The sequence below is a fragment of the Stenella coeruleoalba genome (genome assembly GCF_951394435.1).
Source record: "Stenella coeruleoalba genome assembly, chromosome: 19".
NCBI classification, from domain to species: Eukaryota; Metazoa; Chordata; class Mammalia; order Artiodactyla; family Delphinidae; genus Stenella; species Stenella coeruleoalba.
In genome coordinates, this window is record NC_137165.1 from 7,501,404 (window position 1) to 7,514,264 (window position 12,861).

Below are 12,861 nucleotides of genomic sequence, written 5' to 3' on the forward strand. Positions count from 1 at the left end.
CCTCTCCTCGTGTGGCTGGAATTCTGATTTTAGTCAATGTACTTTCTTCACAAGGAACAGCAATTGTATGACGGGCTAACTTGGACCTTCTTATTTTTCAATGTTCTTTAGCTAACAACTTTTGCTTTTGTGTTTATTGAAGAAAATTTAGATGAGAGAGAGAAGCAGAAAGAAAAGAATAAAAATTCCCCAGAATCCCACCACCACAGATCGCCTCTGTTTTAGCCTTTGTGTCTGCATCTTGTTTTTCTGTTCTATGCTTTTTCTCTGATTTTTTTTTTCAAAGTACTGCCGTGCATAGTTAAAGAATTAAACCGTACATCAGTGCGTACGATAGAAAGGAAGTCTGTTTCGACTCAGATTCCCAGCTCTCTTTGCGAGAGTGATTTGGACACTTGACTAGAAAAACCCCACCTAGGTCGTCATTGATTCCTGGCTTTATTATGGAAGGTTTAACATCTCGCTCTGCTGAGACTTGCATTAATTACTCCTGGTCAGTTCCCACAGCAGGCCCTGGGCCTTGTCTGCTGCTGTATTTGGTGGTCCTGAGGATTTTCAGATTCCACAGTGGGAGCTGGAGAGTGACCCGCCTCCTCCAGGCAGGTGCAGCGACACTGTGAGTGGTTTTCTGGGGGCCCGGGAGGAGAAAGCCCAGCTCTTGTGTTAACTGACGGGCATCTCCCCCGTCCTCTGGGGGGTGCTGTCCCTTCTGCGGTGGTTCTGAAAATCAAGGGCTGCTCACACCTCACGCTCAGGCAATCCCCGACATCACACCTGCAGCCCGTAACCTCCCCCAGGGAGGCCCGTGGGCCACGCGCCCCCGCCAGTGTTGAGCCACTCCAGGGCGACTTCATCTGCCTCTGACTTCCTGGTTGAAAGACAGTTGCAGAAATGCCACATGTGTGTGACCTTCTCTGTCTTCCTCCACAGAAGCCTGGAATGGCCCCCCCTCCACCGGGAGAGGAAAGCCAGACGGTTGTCCTTCCACCAGGCTGGCAGAGCTACTTGTCCCCTCAGGGCCGGCGCTACTATGTCAACACGGCCACCAATGGTGAGTCCCGCTCTGGGCAGCGTCCTGCGCCAGCCCCGGGGTCCTGTCCGTCTGGAGGGGTGGTTCTCTCCTCCCTCCTTCACCTCCTGGGCTTTAGACTTTTCCTTCCAAAATCTACCTCAGAAGCTGCAGGGGAATCTTGCCTTCTTCACAGGGCTGGGTGGCAGGGGGCTGAACCTGGGTGGGGAAAGCTGCCCTTCAAAGTTGGGGTCATCCTTGGAACCTCACAACCACCCGGCATCTTTGTGGAACCCAGCCTCATGGTCTGGGGCTGTGTTTTCCAAACTGAGATCGCCAGAGGGTCTGCGGTCCACAGCTGGTTTAAATCAAATCAAACAGGTTACGCTACTGCATGATTTCTTGGAACTTGGAATGCGCTGATTGATACCCAAACAAGGGTTATGAGAGTGGGGTTTCCCTAATTACATCACAACATCGCTCTCTCTTCCCTGAAGTATCTCACTGGCTGGAGTTTCTTAGGATGTTTTATGGGAAATTCTGGGGCTAGTTATGGATTATTTATTCTAACCGGTAATTAGAGGTTCCCTGTGCATTTCTGAGTTGGGTCAGGACCACATCTCTTTGCCTCCGATTATTGTAGGCCTCCTGAGCCTTCACAACCACTCCAGGATCCTAGCACGTAGGCTGTAGGGTGACCTGCAGGAAGGCTGGAGCAGGGTCGTACAAGGAGGAGTGGCGGCATCTATAACGAGGTGAACAGAGCAGTGTACAGGCTGTGGTCTCGGGCTGGGCAGAGCAAAGCCAGCCATCAGCTCTGTCTCTTGACCCCAGGGAAACTGCCACCAGAGAACGGAGAGGATGGAAACACAGAAAGTGAGATCTGGTGGGAATCACAGATGTGTGTGCCAAGGCAGAACGTGGACTCGGGTAGGATTTCGGCACCTCACTTGCCCCATCTGTGCCTACCTGACTTACGGCTACCTCCTCCCTCCCGACAGCACCATTGATATGGTCTGTGTTTATGAACCTGCACTTGGCGGGAGCGGGGTGGGGAACTGGTGACAGGAGAGCCAGCTGCTGTCTAGAGGAAGCAACAGAGAAGGCAGCTGACAGCTGCCACTTGGGGCGTCTGGTTTGTTTATATTGCCTGGCAACCTGGCCTTCCGCTCAAGGAGGGGTGTTCTAGTTGAAGAGGTAACCAGGGGTTTCTAGGAAAAGGGAAGTAGAACTATTTCTGACCATTCTAATCAGAAGCTTCCTCACAATAAGCACAGAGCAGCTTTGTACTGTTATCAGACTTTGAAGTTTCGGAGGTGAGTGTGTTTATGGGCAGGGCCCCATCTGTAAAATGCGGAAGTTGGACCAAATGATCCTGAGATCATCAAGAATTCGGCTCCATTCTTGTCCTGAATTAGCCACTCTGTTGCAAAGGGGCAGAAGGGTAAAAGTAGCTTTCTAAAATCTAACTGATTTTTTAAAAATAGCCGTGTAACAAACAGTCCGTTGCTAGTATATGCTCTCATTCATTTAACTAGCCCTCTCTTTAGTAAGGGGATAGTTAAATCCCATTTTATGTTACCAGGCAGTGTGAATTTCCAATAACTTGCATGTCAAAGAATAGGGTTCTTTTTTCAGCCATTTAAAAATGTAAAAGTCGGGCTTCCCTGGTGGCGCAGTGGTTGAGAGTCCGCCTGCCGATGCAGGGGACACGGGTTCGTGCCCTGGTCCGGGAAGATCCCACATGCCACGGAGTGGCTGGGCCCATGCGCCATGTCCGCTGAGCCTGCGCATCCGGAGCCTGTGCTCCGCAACGGGAGAGGCCACAACAGTGAGAGGCCCGTGTACTGCAAAAAAAAAAAAAAAAAAATGTAAAAGTCGATCTTAGTTATTTAAGGAGTTCCCAAGCTGTATGATGACATGCATGTGTTGGCCCATGGGCCATATTGGTTGCTGTATTCCTGGCTCCTTGGTCTTGCATTCTAGACACATGCCAGCTTTTTTTTTTAATCAATAATCAAACAATTACATTTACTGTGTATATATTATATGTCGAAATGCACTAAATTACCCATAAATAATTTTACTTCGCCTACTCAACAATCCAGTATAACAGTGGTTCTCAATAGGGACAATTTTGCTCACCAGGGGGCAAGTCTGAAAAGAATTTTGATTGTTCCAACTGGGGAATATACTGGCATCTAGTGAGTAGAGGCCAGGGATGCTGATAAATATCCTACAGGGCACTAGACACATGCCAGTTTTATTCATTTGTTGTTTAATTCATTCTTCATCTGGTTGATTGAATTGTTCAGTCAACAAACATGTGTTGGGCCTCACGTATGTTCCAGGCAGAGTGTTGGATGCTGAGGATATAATAATAAAAAAGAAGCAGCCTCAGCCCTCAAATTACTTCTACTAATGGAAGCAGATTTTTTTTTTTTTTTTTTAGTTTTAGTTTTGGCTGTACTTTTATGTTTTTGGCCATATTTTAAACTTTTGATCCAGCTTGCAGGATCTTAGTTCCCTGACCAGGAATCAAACCTGGGCCCTGACAGTGAAAGCACCAAGTCCAAACCACTGGACCATCAGGGAATTCCCAGAAGCAGATTTTAAATGAGTCCATATTTGATTGCAGTCGAGAGCAGGGCTGTGAAGGAGGAGTCCACAGTGTTTTGAGAGCATGTCCCAGAGAGACCCTGGGAGGTCAGGGGAGACTTCATGGAGGAGGAGGTTCCCTTCAGCTGAGATGAGAAGCATGACAACAATATCGGTCATGTTTGGAGGGATCATGCAGACCCTGAACATTACGTTAAAGATTTTGCTTTTTAGTTTTAAGGCACTAGGAAGACCAGATATCTTTCTGATTCTCCTCTGGAATCTTAGCCCCATTTTGTTTGGCTCCTGGACTGCTTTGTAAATTTTTTAATCTGACTGCCTTTCTGCAGGAAGGTGCTTATCAGAGCAGCCTCTGGCTCTTCTCACACCCACGTTTATCTGACCCCTGACTCCTGGAAGCACGTGTCTCCTCACAGCCGGGCCAGCTGCACCCACCTTTCCGCCCCAACTCTTGGATCTCTGCTGCCCTGGGACTCTGGCCAGAATCGCTCGCCACTGTCCAGGAAGCAGACCCCCTTCTCGCAGGCACCGTGAGCCGTTTCTTTCTTCTTCTTTCTGTCTGTCCACCTTGCTTCCAAGCTCTCCTGGTCTCCCTTAATCCCTAATCGCTGCTTATGCAGAGGGCGCTGGGGTACCATAGACGTGCTGTCCTCGTTTTTACACCATGTACAAATGCAAGGAGTTTAAAGCCCAATTTACATTTGTATTACCCTGCTCTGGCTCATCTGCTTATTTTCAAATCCGTTTAGGATTTTCTGCATGGGGATTGTTACAGGGCTGCTGTGCTGGGCTGTGGGGTACGAAATCAAACCGGAGGCCATCTCCGCCTTCAGCGACTGCAGGTGTGATGGAGTCAGAAACACGGAAACCAATGAGTGTTTCGGGTGTTAACGTGGAAACCTGCAGGCCCAAGGAAGGGGGTCGCCAGCTTTATCTGGGTGTCAGACAAGTCTTTGAGAGCAGGGATGCGGGGTCCTTGCCTTGGGCGTTTTCAGCTGCAGTGGCAGCACGAGCAGAGGGGAGGCAGCAGGGGGAAGGCTGATGTGGCTGGCGTGGGTGAGGAACAGAGAGGGGGGGACTTGGGGGTCTGATCCACTACAGACCCCAATGGGGCACCGTGAAGAGTTGGGGCTTTGCCCTGTGGGCGTGGAAAGCGATGGAAGCACTGGCTTGACATCCTCAGAATATTGCGGCGATATTGCTCGTGCAGCAGAGTGATGGGTTATAGGATGGTGAGCAGGAACCTGACAGGCTCCATGAGAAGTAATGAGGTCAGCTCCGTGTCTGTAGTGTGGCCGGAGAGGAGGAGATACGATCTGTCAGACGGGGTGTGGCAGGTCCAGGAAAGAAGAACGCACAGATTCCTTTTCTGCCTTGTGTGCCGGAGCTGTTCAGTGAGAACAGGGAACTTGGGAGGAATGGCTTTGGAAGAAAGAAGATGATTCCACGTGGAGCATACCGTTCCTTGGGGAACATTCAGGGAGAGATGGGCAGTGTATGTTGGACGGATGGGTCTGTGACTCAGGGGTCGTCATCTGGGCTAAAGATGAGGCGCTGGGGAGCTGTGTGGGTGCACGGCGTGGTGGGCAGAGAGCAGACTGGGTTACACCCCCACTTGTCCCTTGGTCTGACTCCGTTGCAAGCCCAGGTAGCGGCCCGGAACTTGCATTTCATCAGCAGAGAACTGAAATCAGGAGCGTGCAGGAGGTCACCCAGGGCAAGCCTCCAGGGGGAAGAGAGCCCTGCAGAACCACGCTTAAGGGAGGGGCAGAGGGGGCTCGGGAAAGAATCGTCAGAGATGTGAGGCTTCCAGGAGCAGGCAGTGTCCTGAATGGCAAAGGAGAAAAGATTGTCAAGACAGACTGAAATACAGGTCAGATTTATGGTGGGGGAGGGGATATTGTAAGTCTTTGGGGAAAGCACACATTATTTAATAAATGGTGTTGGGCCAGATGGCTCACAGGAAATTTTGTTGGATAAGTTAATGCAATGACACTATTGTTTTCGTAGAAACTCAGCAAGGCCATCAGAGCATGAGACTTTGGGAGGCATCTTCCTCCCACCCATCTCCCCTTATCTCCTCACGGTTTATGGCTCTCTGGGGCATTTTGTCGGGCAGGGTGGTACTGAGCTCAGGCCCCAGGGTTCTGGTATCAGGAAATTGCTTGTGCTGCAGTGCCCCGTTCTACCCAAAGTTGACTCTATTGCCAAAAATGAGAGTGTGTTTAGTTTCTGGTTATGGAGCTATTATCAGTAGCCAGCCTATTCAGGGACCTAAGCTAGTGTTAAGCGGGACCTCTTATTTGCATAACAAATAACTGCATTTCAAGAAAACAGCACAAAGTTGTTTTGTTCCATTTATCATTGGAAGCCCAGATATGCACATTTAATCACTTAACAGGGTCAGAGATATTCAGGTCTTCTTTTTGGAGAGATGCTGGCTTTTTAGATATTATTTAAGATATATTTTTACTATTTGGACCTCGAAGGGATATTTCAAGCCAGTAACGAAGGCCAAGCTTGGTTTTGCTTAGTGTATGAGTCAGTATTTTATCTCTTACATAGATTAATCTTTATATACTTTAAATCTGATAGTTTCATTTATCTGTCTTTCATTTCTAAAGAAAGAGGATCATTTGAAGAGGGTGCCTTAGTCCTGTTTCCCCGAGAAAGCAGAGCCTGAGGCAAGGATTAAGTGTTAACACCTTATTTGGGAGGTTTAAGCCCAGAATGGTGAGGGTGGGTGAGGGGGGAAGAGAGGCAAAGGAAGATGCTGGCTAGCCTTGACAGTGAACTGACAGCCAGCGGGTTGCTCAGCAAGTGTGTTCGCTTCTCTGGAACCAGGTTTGCAGAGAGGAGTCATGCCTTTGAGTAGTCCACGGGAGAGCAGAGGTGTTTTATCTGCTCCCCTCCTTCTCATCTCCTGTTTCCCACTGGCCACGCTTCTCTGCTTGGAGAGCCATTTCCCCCCACTTTGGGGTGTAGCATCTGACCCCCAGCAGCCTCTTGGAAAGCCTTATTCCACGCCCACAGAGTGATGCTTCAGCCAAGCCCAAGGCGATGGTCAGTGGAGCGTGGGTGAGGTACCCACCAAAATAGGAGGAGGCAGTCGATGGAAATGTGAGGAAGAGCCCAATGTCTGTCCCAGCCTGGAGGCTCCTGTCCCACTGTGTGCTGGGCTGTACATCTCTCTCCGCTGTCAGGCCTTGATGACTTGATTATTTACAGGGTTTCGGTGGCCGATGACTTTTACTCAGTCATCCTAGGGGGAACCTTACAAATCATTGAACACAGCAGTCGGCAGTCTACAGCCCTTGGGCCAAATTCAGCTTGCAGCCTGTTTCTGTAAATAGAGTTTAATTGGAACACAGGCGTGCTCTTTTCTTTTCTTTTCTTTTTTTTAATATATATTTATTTTAATTTTTGGCTGCGTTGGGTCTTTGTTGCTGTGCGGGTCTCGTTGTGGTGAGCGGGGGCTACTCTTCGTTGCGGTGCGTGGGCTTCTCATTGCCGTGGCTTCTCCTGCTGCAGAGCACGGGCTCTAGGCGTGCGGGCTCCAGAGCGCAGCCTCAGTAGTTCTGGCTTGCGGGCTCTAGAGCACAGGCTCAGTAGTTGTGGCACAGGGGCTTAGTTGCTCCGCAGCATGTGGGATCTTCCCGGACCAGGGCTCGAACCCACGTCCCCTGCATTGGCAGGTGGACTCTTAACCACTGCACCACCAGGGAAGCCCCTCTTTTATTTTCTTTTTGCCTAAGGCTGCTATTGCCCAAAGATGGCAGAGTTGAGTAGGGTCCATATAGCTCACAAAACCAAAAATGTTTACCCTCCGGCCTTTAAAAGAAAAAGTTTGATGATCCCCAGCCTAACAGATAGAACCCGTTCATTTTACACACGAGGAAGGGAGTCCCCCATGGGGTAAAGGGACTCAGTCAAAGTTACCTGCCCATTCAAAGACCAAGCTATGCTTGGATCCCCTGTCTTCTAATCTTTTCCTTTTTACCTCAGTATACAGGAGGATGGGCATGGGGGAGGGCAGTGACTTAATTTGCAGTAAGGATAACTGAGTTCATGGATTAGTAGCAAAAACAATTCGAGATAACTTTTATTTTTAAGGGAAACACAACTATCTTCTGAGAGCATCAACTGAAACCCAGGAGAGCTGGGAACTGTTTTTAAGCTCTTTTGACAAAGAATTCATATGTATAAATGTTTTATTATGTTTGTGAGCCAAACGTGGAGGATTAAACCAGGAATTGAGCTTTTGGATTCATTTACCAAATAATAGGCACTTTTCTTGATTTCTGGTTTTAATTTTTCTTTAAGTGAGTAGATTCCCATTTAACTTTATTACAGCAGGAGCTAATGTGAGTTTCTGGATAAGTTTTCCAGTAGAACCCTTTTTAAAAGCATTCCTTGAGCTTCTCTTTGTTACAAATAATTGGAATACTTGAGAGAGCAGCCCTGATAATTCTCAGTTAATAAAAGTTGCCCTGAGAAGCTTCTGCGCCCAAAAACATCAGTCTGTTTTCATCTGTCCATCTGTGTTGAACAAATGTGAGACTAAAACGATGCTTTTATTTGGCACATTCAGTTGATTGAAATAGGGGTGTGTGTGTGTGTGTGTGTGTGTGTGTGTGTGTGCGCGCGTGTGTGCGTGCGTGTGTGTTCATGTTTTTTATTTTAGCTGTATTATTTTTCTTTCGTGGACTCTTTCTTAATGGGAAGCTGTGAGCCCTTAAATCTTACTATTCATCTGTTTCTGTGGGGTTGCGTTTTTCCCTTCCAGAGAATTCATTTTAATCTGTAATATTAAGGTAACACTTTAGTACACAACACGTCTCTCATTTCTCAGCAGTTTTTAAGCAGTTTTAAATTCTCCTGGAATTTTGGCAGGTGCGAGGTGGGTCAGAGAGTCATTCACGCTGCCAGGAAGTTGAAGTCCCATAAAAATCAAAACACAAAGCAGACAGAATTTTATTGTTTGCTAGTGTTACTTTGAAAAAGACAACTTATTGGTCAACAGTGTAAGAACTTTCCTCATTGGATGTTAGGTGGGGTCACCAGTTAGCAGCAAGTGGTTCAGATCTGGAATAAAATAGAATGTATGGCATAGGACCCAGCAGTTCCACTCCTAGATATCTACCCAAGAGAACTGAAAACGTGTCCACACAAAAATTTATACATGAATGTTCATAGCAGCATTATTCATGATGGCCAGAAACAACCCAAATGTCCATCAGCGAATGAGTGGATAAACAAAATGTGGTCTGGGAATTCCCTGGCGGTCCAGTGATTAGGACTCCACGCTCTTACCCACGAGGGCCTGCGTTCAGTCCCTGGTTGGGGAACTAAGATCCCACAAGCTGCTCGGTGTGGGCCCCCCCCAACCAAAATTAATATCCGAAACAAAATGTGGTCTGTCCCTGCAATGGGAAGTTATTCAGCCATAAAAAGGAAGCAAGTACTAATGGGTACATGCAACATGCATGGGTGAACCTTGAAAATATCGTGCTAAATGAAAGAAGCCACACGCACAAAGCCCTATGTTGTGTGGTTCCATTTATATGAAATGCTTAGAACAGGCAAATCCATAGACCCAGATAGCAGATCCGTGGTTCCAGGGACTGGGGAGAAGGGGTGACTTCTCACGGGTAAGGGGTGTCCTTTTGAGGTGATGAAAATGTTCTAAAATTAAATAGTGTTGGTGGTTGCACATCTCTGTGAATATACTAAAAACCCCTGTAATGTATGCTTTTAGAGAGTGAGTTTCATGGTATATGAGTTATATCACAATAAAAACAGGCATATAGAGGTAGGTGGGTGAGTTGGTGACTTTCCTGGTGTCCTTCTAGAACAAGTTCTTTGATGCCTCAGTTGGGCATTCCTTCTGCCCGATTCCCAAACTTTGGTGGGCATTGAAGCACATGGGGAGTTTGTTTAAAAATATTGACACACAGGTCCTGCCGCAGACCTACTGAATTGGAATCTCCTATTTGGAGCGAGTAAAAGTTTCTGCTTTATATCTTTAATTGTTTTCTGATAGTCACCACCTATTTTTGACGTCTAAGGAGACAACCAGATTGATGATGGCATGGTCAGTGGATCAGATATTCTGACGCTGAAGAGTCCCTTGAAATCCAGTTTTTCTCTCGTGGAAATTCAATGAGAAAATACAATTTTCTTCGAACAAGTAAACGTGCATTATAGTCCCAAGGTTAAATAAATGGTTTATGGTTATATAACCATAAACCATTGTCGTTAAAGTAGAATCTCGCGGAAAAACGACGTGAAGACAAATAACTCAATCTTACAGTGACAGGATATAGAATGAGAATAAAATACCAAGAAAGGCCCTTCACCTGGCTTGTGTTTATACTCTTGTGTTGTCAGGGTAGCAGACTTGCAGATATCTCTAGCCTTTATTCTTGTCTACATAACAGGATGTAGTGGCAGTTCTTATCATTTCACAGCTTTTGAGTCAACAGCTCAAAAAACATTTTTTTTTGAATCTCAGTATTTTTGCCATTAAAAAAATAAAAGACGTATGAACTCTGGTTTCAACTTTGTTTCTAGCTGCAACTAAGTCAAAGGCTTTGGGGCTTCTACTGTTTTCATTTTCCCATTCTCTGTAGCACTCTGACATCTAGACATCTGAACACCATCCTTGCCTTCAAGGAACTTGGAGTCTAGTGAAAGAGTTCTAGGCCTTGGAGATGTAAGAAAGCTGTAAAGTTTTTCTTCCTTCATATTTCTCTTCTCTGGAGAACGTTATCCCGGAATGTCCTAGCTGGCCTCTGCTTTGCTTAGGACATACGTACCAGTGTAGGGTCACCTTGCCCTCATCATCACTTTGCAGAGCCCAGTGGCCTGGTGAGTGTGGTGGGATCGGATCGTATCCAATGACTCATCCAGCCCTGTCACGCTAGTCCATCCATGTAAAGTGGTAGGATCTTTTCCAGGCATTAGATCGACCTGTATCCATTACAGGCCGAGAAAAGTACAAGGTGATCGTGAGCTGTGTATCCATAAGGAATGACGTTTGCTTGGGTTGAACTCTGGTGTGTGATGACTGCATTTCTAGGGCAGTTGTAGTGCCTCTGGTGGCGGTGGGGCAAGGCAGGGTCAGGACCGCTAGATCCAGGTGAGCTGTCCTGCAGAGATTCAGGTAGAGTCGATGTCTCACGGTAGATGGTCTTGAGGCCAGAGGCTGTCCACAGAAGGACTTTGTTTTGTGTTCGCCATCCTTAAAGATGTTGAATGAGTTGCCAACATTGAAAAATTGGGACATGTTTCATACCCACCCAGATACTTGTCTCCTTTTGAAAAATTGTGAGGTATGGCCGCATGCGACCCGCCTTCCTGCCTGAACGCCACCGGTGGATCTGAGCAGGTTGCCACCACTCCTGACTTTTCTTCTACTCGAGTCTGCTTCATGCAAGCATCTTACATGTCCAGTGCTTGTGGGGCCTTGAGCTTTGACCTGTGTTTGGACATAGCCTCATGGCTTGACAGCGAGTATTGCAGGGGAAGATTAGCATTAGGCATAAAATCAGGAATCTATTTTATAAATGCACTTGGAAATAAGAGATTATGAAAGGGGACCAGGCGAGAGATGAAAGAATCGGGAGAAAGGACTGACCGGTCCACTTCAGGAAGAACTTTCAGACTCATCCCATACTCTGCCTTATTCCTGGAGCTTTCATGTGCACCCGACCTATTAGTGCAGGAAGCGTTGCCGTTTGGGGGCTTCTGTAAAGCCTGTGTGTGTGCGGGGTGGGGGGGGGCAGTGGGAGCACGTGGCCGCAGCAGGAAGTTGGGGTCCACAGGGAAGGGCGGTCTGGACAGAGATAGCCATCAATGCTGTTTAAAGAGTTGGGTCCCACGGAGTCAGCGGAACTCCTGGCAAAATGGAAATTATCCATAGGTTATATTCTGATGAGTGAGTGGGCCAGGACCACGTGAATGGATTATCAAGCCACAAGCGTTTGCTCAATGCCTTCTCTGTTGCCGTCTCTCATTATGCACTTGGATGGCTCCTTGCAGGGGTGGTGTGGGCGAACACAATGCAAATGGCTTCGAGAACGCCTCCCAGTGGAGATGAGATTGTTAAAGGAGACTTTCCTCGTGGGTTGCAGTCCATTTTCTTTCCTGCCTGAACAGACCTCTGCAGGTCCCTTCCGGCCCTCAAATCCTGTGCAACAGGGAGTTGCCACACCGCCGTGCTCCTCACACACCACTGCTGGGGAACCTGCCTCGTACGGAGAGCTGGCGTGGCGTCCCGGCGATCAGAGATCTTCACTGTTGGAGGAAGGTCTTGGAGCTGAGGAACAGCCTTTTTGTAATTTCAGTCCAAGATGGATTCCGGAGTAGGCAGTGCTCTTCCAAGAGGTGTGGGAGGAGGATGGGGTGAGAAGTTAGTGGCGCGGGATGAGTGTTGATTGCGTGCGCTCCCCGGCAGCGGGGTGCTGGGCTGGGCACGGGGCTCTGGGAGCCTCCCCTGAAGGGTCTTGCTGTCCTTGGAAGGTCATGGGCTGGGCCTTGTACCCGGCGGGGCTCCTGGACATTCCTGTGGAGTGATGCGCTGCCCTCTTGCCGGCTGTGCTTATTAGCACCTGTGTACCCAGCCCGAGAAGAAATAGCCCCTGCAATGGGTGAGAGCAGAGGAAGTTACCGAGCGGTCCAGCACAGGGATGGACTGCGCGAAGAACATGCTGGAAGGGGATTCTGCCCCCCGCCCCCTCCCCAGGCATTCAGCCTTAATGGCCCTTGTGGGGATCTAATGGGGGTGGGGCGGTCTCGGGGACTGGGGATACTTGGGGTAGGGAGGTCGGAGCGGAAGCAGTTTTCCAACTGGTACAGACGTTTTTCACTGTTTGAACAACCAGTCTGACGGCACTCGTGCTCTGCGTGGCTGCCTGCTGGGACATGTACTAGGGCTGGGGCTTAGTTTTCCCCTGGTCCCTGGTGGTCCAGTTCCTTGCTCCCCCTCTGGGCCCTGCCACAGACCCGGACCCTCTGCTTCTGAATCCCTGGACTCCTCTGTCCAGACTTTCTGTTCCCCAGATCAACTCCATAGGTTAGTGTGACCTCCATCCCTGCCTCCTACTGTTCCCAGCCAGCTGCAGCCTTTTGAACTGTGTCCCCCCCACCCCCCCAAAGGAAGTTTAAGTCCTAACCCCTAGGACCCTTGAATGTGACCTTGGATATAGGGTCTTTGCAGACGATCAGGTTAA

General features: G+C 48.3%; 1 protein-coding gene across 6 annotated transcripts in view; it reads left to right on the forward strand.

The window, feature by feature from the left end:
- Window positions 1–12,861, forward strand: part of GAS7 (growth arrest specific 7) — a 198,873-nt gene that overhangs the window by 119,219 nt on the left and 66,793 nt on the right. For 5 of the 6 annotated variants that reach the window (XM_079903924.1, XM_079903926.1, XM_079903925.1 and 2 more), the window contains exon 2: window positions 931–1,051. In XM_079903924.1, coding sequence (XP_079760050.1) covers window positions 931–1,051 — 121 coding nt within the window. Of the gene's footprint in view, window positions 1–930; window positions 1,052–1,843; window positions 1,940–12,861 lie in introns of all 6 variants that reach the window. The other variant, XM_079903929.1, reaches the window with a different exon arrangement.